Here is a 12,669-nt window from a genome sequence, read left to right as displayed (position 1 = left end):
TCCCCACAGGTTCTGTCCCCATCCCCCTGGGCTCTGTTCTTGTCTGCAGAAGCCGTGAACACTTATGATTTTATATTTATATCTTTTTATTAATTTATAAAAAGGAACAATATGCTGTGCAACTGTTGTGTATAAATTACAAATAGAAAACAATAATAACAGCAGCGAACAGCTATAATAACCCTCCTCATCACCACCCTCTACCCTTCCAACCTCAACAATAGCTGATTTCTACTACCCCAAGGAATCCTAATCCACCCTGTTAAAATGTCCAGGGGTACAAAATACAACCCGTTCTGTATGCCCTAGAGGGGAGAAAGATGCCCTATGAAGCACTGTTATGATTTTTAAGTATGTGGATGAATAAAAAGTCATCAACAATCTCAGGATTCAGTCTACCCCTCCTGTCTTCCACAGTCCCTCCTGCAATAGAAGTTGTCTTCTCAGAAGATGTGCTGGTAGCAGGATGTACAGGATCCCCCATGCAAATTTTGCTAGTTGTGGCCAGCATGTTTTCTTGTTTTTCCAAAAAATAATGAACTGGACTGATATTTATGTTTGAATGATGCGGATGACAATATTTTTAACAGGCTTCAAAGTAGAAAGTGACACGGGGACAAAGTTTGTCCCCATCCTCACAGGCTCTGTCCCCATCCCCGCCCTGTGGGATCTGTTCCCGCCTCGTCCCTGCAGGCTCTGTCCCCATCCCCGCAGTTACCGCGGATCCCCTCCCCATGTAATTTTCTAGCCAGGACATTGGGAATACTGAAGAATTCTTGCATAACAGCAGAACAATATATGAGAATGCAGTGTCTTCAGTAAATGTAGGTCTATTTCATACATGTTCACTGGATATCGTGAAAACCTGACTGACCAGGAGCTCTGAGGACCAGGTGGCAAATACTGAGGGCTGTTTGTCCGTGGGGTTTTGAGGAAAATTGTTTGGTAGCTGGGAGGAATCTGAAGTGTTACAAACCTTGTATTGCAGACGATGTTCCATGTGTTTGTATAGTTTTCAGCTATTTAGGACCTATAGCATTGCAAATGTAAAGTGTTAATTTGAAATTTATGTGTTACATATATGGGGGCATTTTCGATATGTCTAAATCTGAATTTGGATGTTTTACACAAAACATCCAAATTCTGAACAGGAAAGAAGGTCATTTTCAACAAAAAAAGTTATATTTTCCATTTGAAAATACTGTTTTGAAAAATGTTTTGTGATTTGGATATTTTGTTTTTCAGTCCATTTTTGAACAAAAAAAAATGTCCAAATGCAAAATGCACAAAATCAAGCCATTAGGATACAGACCATAAGAAAAGTTTCAGTCACAGGAAAGCATTCATAGAGGTTAAAGTTCAAATTGCTGTAGAATCATGGCCGCCGAGAGGGGGGCAGGGGGGGCAAAATTCCCCGGGCCTCCAAGGCTTAGCAGACAAGGTAAGGGAGCAATGGTCAGGTGTGTACCTGGGAGCATTTTATGAAGTCCACTGCAGTGCCCCCTAGGGTGCCCTATTGCTTTCCTGGGATGTCACTTTTCCATTATTCTACCTGATACCAAGCTTTCTATTTTTTTATAACATTGCAACTGAAGCTTTTACCTCCTCAGTGTACGTAAATGGTTTCATCCCTATGTGGATTCTCTGATGGTGTGTGAGGCTTTCTTTCCAACCAAAGCTTTTACCACACTCAGAACATGTAAATGGTTTCACTCTATTGTGGATTTTTTTTGTGTATTGTGAGGTCTGCCTTCTGCCTAAAGCCTTTATCACACCCAGGGCATATATATTGTTTCACTGCAACATGGATTCTCTGGTGGACTGTGAGGCTGTCCTCAATGACGCTTTTACCACAGTTTCTATATGCAACTGTTTTAAATTCCGAATGGATTCTATGGTTCATTGCTAGACCAGTCCACCAGAGAATCTATGTTGCAGGCAAAACGCTACTCATTCTAGTCTTGAACACCATAGGAACTCAGCTCTCTTGCGATCCATATCATCTGATCATGGCCATAGCAATTATCACTCTTGCTTAGCCTCCAGAATACATCCATCCTCTGCTTACATGTAAGCAGGTGGGATTTTTGCCTGACCAAGACTTAGGCATCCATGCACAAAGGCAACTAGTCAAGCATGCTAGAAAGCCCCACTTTCACCTCACAAAATCCCTGCAGTTCCCACCTTGGCATCAACATTGCAAGTCACCCTCTGTGTAAAGGACTTCGGAACAGGGCTGCACAATGCTGAATTTCTCATGGCCACCTTGATTTGGAATTCCATGTACACAGGCCTGATCTTTTGACATTTTGGCCATTCCATTTGCCTCTGTCTGTATCTGAATGCATCAGTACTTGTCCACAGCAGCTGGTATGAAATGCATTAGGACACATGACCTGCCTTGTCCTCTGCTTGTGCTGCTCTTGGCACTTAATTATTGTCTCTTTACCTTGGCTTCCTTCACGCAGCTTCATCCTATCTCAGAGCACTGACAGGCTGAAATGGAGGAAGACACATTCCTCTATATGACATCCTTTCAAAGACCAGAGTCACCAGTGTGCGACTGACTCATATTGTTTGTCCATGGAGTAAGCAAGGTTACTTACCTGTAACAGTGGTTCTCCATGATCAGCTGGATAATGCATGGGAGAGGGGATAAGCATTGTGGAAAGAGGTGGTCTTCACATGTTCCGAAAGGTCTTTCCCAGGCCTTTCTGTGGTCTAGGAGAGTTAATCCATCTGTGGTGCTGTCAGATGATGTCACCATTGTGTGGCTGACATCCTGTTGTCCACAGAGAAACCCCTTGCTAAACATGTCATCTTACCATGACAGAGTGCACTGATTTTTGTATTTTGCAATTTGCATGTCATTAGTTTACTGCATCAGGATTAAAGAGAGGCAGGAGAGAGGGGATATGATAGAGATGTTTAAATACCTCAGTGGCATTAATGTACAGGAGGTGAGCCCTTTTCAAAGGAAGGAAAACTCTGGAATGAGAGGGCATAGCATGAAGTTAAGAGGAAATAGGCTTAGGAGGAATCTAAGAAAATACTCTTTCACAGAAAGGGTGGTGGATACGTGGAATGGCCTCCCGGTGGAGGTCATGGAGACAAAGACTGTTGGAATTTAAGAAAGCATGGGCCAAGCATGTGGAATCCCTTTAAAAAAGGAGGAGTTAGTGGTTACTGAGGAAGGGCAGACTGGATGGGCCACTTGGCCCTTATCTGCGTTCATGTTTCTATGTTTCTCAAGTTGGCTGCTATGCATTAGAATAAAGTGCATTGTTCTAAAATGAGACTTAATACACTGGTTTTAAAGGAGGCAGACCAAGGAGCAGGGCTGTACCAAGCTATAGGTTTGCCCTGTGGCTAAAAATGGGAAGGGGCCAGAGCAAATTGAGTGTGCCCTGGAAATTGGGAGGAGCAGAACAAGGTGACAGTGTGCCCTTGTGATTGGGGGGGGGGGGGGGTGCAGAACGAGATGAGTGTGTGCCATAAGGGTGGGAGCAGAAAGCTGAAAGTGTGTCATGGGGGCAGTGGGAGAAATTCAGTGATAGCTGGGGAGGAGAGGTGGGATAGTGCATATGACTTTGGGGGCAAACAGAATTAGAGGTCTTGCTGGGAGTTAGAGAACTGGAACTGCAGTGAGATAGGGAATTGTGGAGAGTGGAGCCTGAGGAGGGAAAAGTCAGGAGGAGATTTCAGGCCTTAATTGGGGGGGGGGGGGGGGGGGGGGGGAGTCTGTGCAGACATACTACAAATAATGCAGAGTTTTGCAGTTTTAAAATATTGTCCACACGGCCCTTTGTATGGTGCTGCCGAGGAGCGACATTAGGAAACAGGTCTAGACACGAATGGGGATGGGGCGATATAGACAGGATTTCCAAAAGTTATTTACCAGGGCAGATGGCTTTCTGGAAACTCCCCTCTGCCCGTGCTGGATGTTGGAGTTTCTTTTGGGGTCTGACTGTTGCACTTTGCCTAGTGGTTGAGGCGGCCCTGGGATTGTGGCTATCAGAGGAAAGTTTTTAACGGGGTCGTGTAAAGAGGGGTCAGTCAGAGGCCGGATCCAGAAGGAAAGATTTTATGCGAGGTGCGTCATTGGAAAAGTTGAACAAAGATACAAAGTTAAAACAACAACAACAACAAGCTGTGAGGAGGGGGGTCACCTTTCAGCGTGGCAGGATGAAGTGCTTGAGGCAGTGATTGGGGGGGGGGGGGGGGGGTCGAGAGGTGCGACGGGGCCGGAGTGCTGATCTCTCTCTCTCTCTCTCTCTCTCTCAGATGATTTCGTGCTAGAATCGAAGGGCGAGTGTCACTTCAGTAACGAGGGCCGGGACGTCAAGTTCCTGGATCGGTACTTCTACAACATGGAGGAGCTCGTGTACTTTGACAGCGATGTGGGCCGGTACATCGCTAAGACGGAGCTCGGGAAACCGGACGCGGATTATTGGAACAATGACACAGCGATCATAGAAGAAAGAAAGGCTGCGGTGGACAGATTCTGCAGATACAACTACGGGGTGCTTAATCCCTTCACTGGGCAGCGGAGAGGTGAGTGAGAGCCCCGAAACTCTCTTCTGGGGAGGAGCAGCACACCAAGCGCCCCCCTCCCACTACCATTTAAGACATTTTGGGACTGGCTCCGGGCCTAACGGCTGCCGCCAGAAATCCAGCCCTGTAGTATTATAAGAGGGAGACTTTCAGTGCCCCCCCTTCACCACCAACTCAGCCATCACAGTGAGGAAGAGACTAAACACAGCTGTGAGAGCACCCAGACCTTCCCACACCAGGAGAGAAGACAGACACCCCCCTCACAAGAAAGAGACACTCCTCCATCTCACAGACATTCAGATAACTTTATTGAGATGATAATTTTACAGTAAGATATTTATGGGTTAACTTAAAAAATCCACAGTGAAAGGACTTTCCCTTCTCTACCAGAACCCCCTCCCCCTGGAGACAGGAAACACAGGTCCCCCAGCTCTGACAGCACACTGTCCCCTCCCCCATAGGACACATGAATATTCAGACCCTCCCCATCCACTCCAAATTGTTAGAGCAAGGACATAGTAATTACCTTCACTCTGTTAATGATCTCCTGTCCTTTCTTTCTCTTTATACACCCATGGGCCAGTGCTCAGAACAGCACTAAGAAATACCCCAGCACAGTGACATACCTAGCTTGGTCACCACCTGGAGCAGATCACCACTGAGCCCCCCCCTAGCATGTCATCACCCCCACCATCCTTCCTCCTTGCAAGGGGGTGCATGGAGTATTTTGGCTGTTAGCTCTGCCAGTCCCCTGACCCAGAACAGGAAGTAAGGTCAGAGGGGGCAGGGGACTGGCAGAGCCAACATCTACAGGACTGCTCCATGCACTCTCTTGCTGCCTGCACCTGGGACAGACCACCCCCACCACCCTGCCCTTGGTACATTACTGTCGCAGGAACAGCGCAGAAAAAACTTCCCAGTGCTCTACACTAATAGCATTCAAATTATATGCACAGTTAGCGTTGAGCAGTGGGAAGTTAAGGGGGAGGAAAATGCTTGGCACATGTGAGAAGTTTCGCAGTAAACTCAGCTCTTATGCACATGCACCAGACAAACGTGAAAGTGAAGCACACATTGGCATCTGTTTTCTGCACCTTTCAATATAAGCTTTTCAATTTTCTTTTCACTTGGAAGGCTTATATTTAAATGCAAGAAACAGGTGCCAGTGTCTGCTTTCAATTTCGGGTTTGCTCAGACTCGCACACATTTCTTTCTTAGCACCAGCGCTTACAGGCTTCCACAGGCTTCCTTCTGCTTCCAAATGTAAAAAAAAAAATAGCAGATTTTTAAGAAGAACCATGAGAAATTAATGCTTGCGCCAAACTGGCATTATCTTTTTCAGCAGTAAGGGCGGCTTTGTTTTGTGCGCTGTTCTCTGAGTGTTGGGAGGGAATAGGAAATGGCCCCATTAACATCCCGTTTGACTACATTTGCATGATATTTACGCCAATCTCGGTGTGCACATTGTCTCCCGCGCTATACTCTTTGAGCATTCTGCGTTCACTAATGCTGCCACTACTCCAGTGTTAATTGCCTCTCACACTGACGTTACGTTTTGAGCATCGACCCAGCAGTAAATGTATCGCCTTGGCAACGTGTAAAAATTGTCATGCCAATAAAGTTATCTGAATGAACAGCAGCATGGCTTAAGCTCAGTTTCCTCCTCGTTCTGGGAGAGGCGACAGGACAAACCACCCTCACCCCTTCATCTTAGATGTAACGAGAGCCCCAGCACAGCTGCCCCTCTCCTTGATCATATGAGACCTGAAATGCGCCTGCCCCATCCTTCTGGAAGTGATGAGAATAGACAGAAACTCTTTCAATCCTCCTGTGATTGGCGAGAGTACGGATTTTCCCCTTACCCACCTCCCTAACTTCCATAGTTCGAATGCCATCCCTACCCATCGTTTCTTGGAAGTAGTGACAGTTTCCCTCCCCTCCCCCCAACACCCTTACAATCCCTGTTTCTTTTTGTCTGTTTCATCATCAGTATTGGGTCCATTAATGATTTACTATATATAAACTCATTTTAAAATATAAACATACAGTAAAAATCAATCATAGAAAATACATCAATAACAATTCATAAATTAATATATTTAACACTTTGCAAAAATAATTCTTACCTGCTAGCTCGACTCTCCCTAAATAAACACTTGCCGTTTTTTTTTTTTTTGCTCTGCTGTTATTTTGTTCTGCATTGTCTGTTTTGTTTAAATCAGTTAAAAATGTATTGTTGGTTTAATGAAAAAAGTGGCAGATTTTGAAGAAGAACCATGAGAAATCCTCTCTTCAAACACCCTAATGCTTGCTCCAAGCTGGCATTAACTTTTCATGGGGTCGATATTCAGCCTGCAGTGTGCTAAACAATTTGCAAGCCGCTTGCAGCCACAGGCTGAATTAACCCCAGATATTCCAAGTTGCATAATATCCTAAGTGCTTTGAAAATGAGCCCCTTAGTCACTTTTTCCCAGACATGGTCACATTTAACTTGCATTATCGCTTTAATTCCATGTTAAAAACCACTAATACAGTTTAGGGGCCCTTTTACTACCGCCAGGTTTGCACATGGGAAATCGGCCCTACCGCCGGTCTTGCTCAGGCACCCGGCGGTGCTTCTGGCGTGTGCTGTTTCCGGTGCTAGGAAATTTTAGTGCTGGGTTAGCGCCAGAGCCCTCACCACCTCCTAAATAGAATATAAGAGTAGCCAAACTGGATTAGACCAGTGGTCCATCTAGCCCAGTATCCTGTTTTCCAAACAATGGCCAAGCCAGGTCACAAGTACCTGGCAGAAACCCAAATCGTGGCAACATTCCAGAACTCCAAAGAGTAACAAGATTCCGGAATCTCCAAGAATATTAAGATTCCGGAATCTCTAAGAATACCAGGATTCCATGTAGAACCCCAAAGAGTAGCAACATTCCATACTATAAATCCCAGAGCAAGCAGTTGCTTCCCATGTCTGTCTCAATAGCAGACTATGGACTTTTCCTTCAGGAATTTGTCCAAACCTTTTTTTAAGCCCAGGTACACTAACCACTGTTACCACGTCCTCTGGCAAGAGTTCCAGAACTTTACTATTCATTGAGAGTGAAAAAATATTTCCTCCTATTTGTTTTAAAAGTATTTCCATGTAACTTCCTCGAATGTCCCCTAGTCTTTGTACTTTTGGAACAAGTAAAAAATCAATTAACGTCTACTCGTTCTACACCACTCAGGATTTTGTAGACCTCAATCATATCTCCCCTCATCTGTCTTTTCCAAGCTGAAGAACCCTAACCTCTTTAGCCTTTCCTCATAGGAGAGGAGTTCCAGCCCCTTTATCATTTTGGTCGCTCTTCTTTGAACCTTTTCTGAGTTACAGCGACCAGAACTGAACGCAGTACTCAAGGTGTGGACGCACCATGGAGCGATACAAAGGCATTATAGTATATTCGGTCTTATTCACCATCCCTTTCCTAATAATTCCTAGCATCCTGTTTGCTTTTTTGGTAAGGGCTTCCCCAGCAAATGATCGCATGCCAATGTGTTTCATTAGCGCTTGGCCATTTACTGGGCCTTTAAAGAAAATTATCTTTTACCCACTACGGTGAAAGGTGGCATAACACTGACACCAAACAAAAAAACAGCACCACGGGCCTTTAAAATGGAACAAAGTTCTTTAATGAATGAGCCTTGACCCGACACGGGCCGTGTTTCGGTGACTAGCACCTGCGTCAGGGGTCACAGTGATGACGTGGAAAACTTGGGGAATAACTTGAATATTTTCATCTACAATATTCCTTACCCCACGTCTCACGTAGCAAAAGTTATAAAGCACCAAGGCACCTTCACTTTCTGTATCCAAATGGAAGGTGCCTTGGTGCTTTATAACTTTTGCTACGTGAGACGTGGGGTAAGGAATATTGTAGATGAAAATATTCAAGTTATTCCCCAAGTTTTCCACGTCATCACTGTGACCCCTGACGCAGGTGCTAGTCACCGAAACACGGCCCGTGTCGGGTCAAGGCTCATTCATTAAAGAACTTTGTTCCATTTTAAAGGCCCGTGGTGCTGTTTTTTTGTTTGGACTTTAGTTTGTACTTTGTTCCCTCTCTTTTGTTATACCCATAACACTGACACCACCATGGGCTACCTTTTACCACTGTTTGGTAAAAGGACCCCTTAGTAGATAAGCCCCTGAATAACTTATTTTCTTTGTTTTTCCCAATGTCTGTGAAAGCATAGGGCAGCTTGAATAATGATAACCTGCCCACCTCCTGTGACCGCTAGAATAAATGTAATAAAATGATTGTTCCTCCTCTTTCAAAATACCGTGTAAGATTCTTGAAAGAATCTGTTTAAAGTTATGGACTGGATTATCTGTAAATTTCCCTGGACTAATGAAAATGCAAGAATAAGACTTGTAATGCAGGCAGAGATCTGCAGAGGAAGGAAGGTTTAGATTTATTCCGTTTTTAAGCTGTATTGGATATGTGGAAATGGGGGATCAGCAGACAAAGCTGTAGGTGAGACCCGCTGGACTAACTGCATATGTCTGTGAGAAGCTTTTGAGGGTTATCCTCTCTCCTCCAGGTCAGGGAAGACACAGCTTGGTGTCAGGGGAGGGGATGCTATCTGCATACAGAGTTTTTCATAATAACTCAAAGTCAGGTACAGTAGGTGTTTCCCTGGCCCCAGGGGATTCACAGTGTCGGGGGCGTAGCTATGGGTGGGCTCGGCCCACCCAATCTTGGCTTAGGCCCACCCAGTTTGTCTAATCCACCAATTGGTGCCGATCTTCTAGGCACCGGTTAAGCTGCACAGCTTTTTAGTTCAGCTGCACAAGCCTGGAGCGTTAAGTCCTACCTGCCTAATTTGTTTTCTTGCAGTGCTCGGGTCCGGATCACTCAGGGAGTATTAATTCAGTAGTGGAGTTAGTCTGCGGGAGCTGGGAGGACCTACTCTGACAGGGTAGTTTAGCAGCTCATCGCTGACTGCATTGCGGCTACTAATGCCGCTGGTGCCATAGTGCTTTGTCTGCACTCTGCAGCTGCTCTCACCGGTGCCTGCTGCCCTGTCCCTCCCGCGCCCCCTTCCCCCCGCAGCGTGAATGCGGCTCGTCGGGCCCGGTCTCTTCCAACTGTGCTTGTGTATGTTAATGAGGTCATTTCCTCTTCCGTCCCAATGCTCAGAGAACAGCACACAAACCAAGGCTGCCCTTACTAGTGGAAACCTAGCAGTAGTTCAGAGCTGGCATTGGGGTATTTGAAGAGAGGATTTCCCCTGATTTTAAAAATCTGCCGGTTTTTATTTAATTTGGAAGCAGAAGGAAGCCCATGCAAGCCCCTAAGCACTGGTAGTGAAAGATGAATATGTGTGAGTCGGAGCAAACCCGAAAGTGAAAGCACACATTGGTGCCCATTTTCTGCACTTAAATATAAGCTTTTCAGGTGAAAAAAAAGTTTTGAAACGCTTACATATAAAGGCACAGAAGAACAGCACCGATGTGTGCTTTGCTTCTGGGTTTGCTAGGCACATGTGCACAAGAGCTTACTGTGAAACTCTTGTGCACGTGCACCAGTTACGTTCCTTTCCCTTGCTTTTCATCAAACAGCGCGCATATCATTTGCATCTTTTTACGGTGGAGCATTGGGGAACTATTTTTCGGTGCTGCTCCCACAGTATTGGTTTGGCGCCGTTTCAGATAGTGTCTGAGTTCTCAGCATTGGCCAGTAAGTTAGTAACTGGGGCAATGGAGGGTTAAATGATTTGCCCAAGATCACAAGGAGTAGCAGTGGGATTTGAACCAGCGTGGGGGAGAAATGTGATGTGTCCCACACTTATTTCCTCATAGCCAAATAAACTCACAGCGACCACTGGAGCACTTTTTTGAACGTATGCTTGGTGATACCAGTCCACAGATCCATTTTACCTGTGGACTTTCCCAAGTTGTAAAGAGGAAGTCTGCACATAGTAAAATAGTAGATGATAACAAGGTAAAGACCTAAACGGTCCATTCAGTCTGCCCAACAGTCACTCGTTATCAGTTCATGATTAAACTATACCTATACTTGACCCTGATCTTTCCTTGCCGTTTTTGGGACACAAACCATAGAAATCTGCCTAGTGCTGTCCTTATGTCCAAACTACTGGCATTTCCTTTTGAAGCTACTTTTGCACCAGTGGATTGTGCGGGTAGATTTTGTAGAGGAAATAATGTATGTAGATTTGAAAATACTGTCCACTTGCATTATTTTCCGATCCTGTGTAAATGTGCTTTAGCACATGTGCAACACCAGGTAAACTTTAACCTGTAGTAAGGAAGGAGCAGTTTTCAGACAGACAAGTTATTTACCCCTGTAAATGGCCTCTGTAAATGGCTCTGAAACTGATCGACAGTCTATAGAGCAAAGTGCTTTAGCAGCGATTCCATGGTAAAAAAAAAAAAAAAAGAAATAATTTTGGAAGTTTATTAGTATCATCACTTTGTTAAGAGGTCAGTGGGATTCTAGGGTTGGTTGCATACAACATTACTATGTGCAAATGTTTTCTGGACAGACTTCTATGGTCTACCCCCTTGATCGTAACTGAATAGATATGGAAAGTTCAAGAACAGTGCTGGGCAGACTTCTACAGTCTATGCCCTGATCGTGACTGAATAGATATAGGTGGGCTGGAGTGTAAATTTTAAGGGGCTTCAACGTTAGCTTCAGAACTTTTAGTACAAGAACAGTGCTGGGCAGACTTCTACAGTCTGTGCCCTGAGAATGGCAAAGACAAATCAAACTCGGGTATACATATAAAGTATCACATACCTTGTAAAATGAGTTTATCTTATCTTGATGGACATGGACCGTAAAGGTCTTTATCTGCCATCATTTACTATGTTACTCTTTGGGGTTCTACATGGAATGTTGCTGGTAATTGGGATTCCGGAATCTTGTAACTCTTTAGGATTCCAGAATCTTCAGAACTTAGTACAAGAAGAGTGCTGGGCAGACTTCTACAGTCTGTGCCCTGAGAAAAGCAGGGACAAATCAAACTCAGATATACATATAAAGTATCACATACCACGTAAACGAGTGTATCTTGGGCAGACTGGATGAACTGTTCAGGTCTTTATCTGCCGTCATTTTCTAGGTTACTATGAGTGCACGCAGTAATTGTGACTGGCAATCTGTTCCTGGAAGAGTTGAGAGAGCCTAAATGTTACCCCATCCTATGATACATTAGAGCCCAAATGTCCCCTCTGCCTTCCTCCTGGAAGAGGTGACAACGTATTCGACACATTCCAAGAAATATATTCATTAGTCTAATAATCTAATATAATAAAACGCACCCTCAACGTTCTGAGGACAACGTTCTGTGAAGCCATGAAGCCGTGAAGCCATGAAGCCATCTGACGTCACTCCCAGGCTGAAGGGTTCGTGGATTCGTGGTGTGAAGCCTTCAAAGCAGCGAGCCCCGCCCTCGCCTCAAACCAAACAAATCCGGAAGCGAATCGTCAGGGAAGGAGGCGGCGCTCCCGACGTCTAGCTTTCCCTTCGCTGTGTTCCGCCTTGTTTTGAAGGCGGAACACAGCGAAGGGAAAGCTAGACGTCGGGAGCGCCGCCTCCTTCCCTGACGCTTCGCTGCACGAACCGCCACGGAGGTAAAGTTAAAAAGAATAAAAAAAAAAAAAGGGATGCATGGATGCGAAGGGGGGGGGGCATGGATGCGAAGGGGGGGGGGCATGGATGCGAAGTGGGGGGGGGAGAAGAGGGCGGGCCAGGCTGGGACATGGGAGAGAGAGGAGCATGGATGCGAGGGGGGGGGTCATGGAAGGGCGAGAGGGGACTTGCTGGAAAAGGATGAATGGAGGCGGCAGGGGACAGAGGAGCATGGATGGGCATGGATTGGGAGGGCAGGGCACAGGGAGAGAGGGGAATTACTGGAAATTGATGAATGGAGGGGGCAGGGGACAGAGGAGCATGGATGGGCATGGATTGGGAGGGCAGGACTCAGGGAGAGAGGGAAATTGCTGGATAGGGATGAATAGAGGGGACAGATGGGCATGGATGGATATGGATTGCAGGACAGGCCTCAGGGAGAGAGGGCAATTGCTGGATAGGGAAAAATGGAGGGGCCAGGTGA

At 45.6% G+C, this 12,669-nt stretch overlaps 1 protein-coding gene across 1 annotated transcript in view; it reads left to right on the top strand.

The window, feature by feature from the left end:
* The window catches only part of LOC115466166 (H-2 class II histocompatibility antigen, E-S beta chain-like), a 37,078-nt gene that overhangs the window by 2,715 nt on the left and 21,694 nt on the right, over window positions 1-12,669 (top strand). Inside the window, exon 2 of the mRNA XM_030197251.1 lies at window positions 4,285-4,554. Coding sequence (XP_030053111.1) covers window positions 4,285-4,554 — 270 coding nt within the window. The remainder of the gene's footprint in view (window positions 1-4,284; window positions 4,555-12,669) is intronic.

Source organism: Microcaecilia unicolor, chromosome 3 (assembly GCF_901765095.1).
Source record: "Microcaecilia unicolor chromosome 3, aMicUni1.1, whole genome shotgun sequence".
NCBI lineage: Eukaryota > Metazoa > Chordata > Amphibia > Gymnophiona > Siphonopidae > Microcaecilia > Microcaecilia unicolor.
The sequence above is the reverse complement of the archived record's forward strand: the minus strand, read 5'-3'. Positions and strand labels throughout refer to the sequence as shown.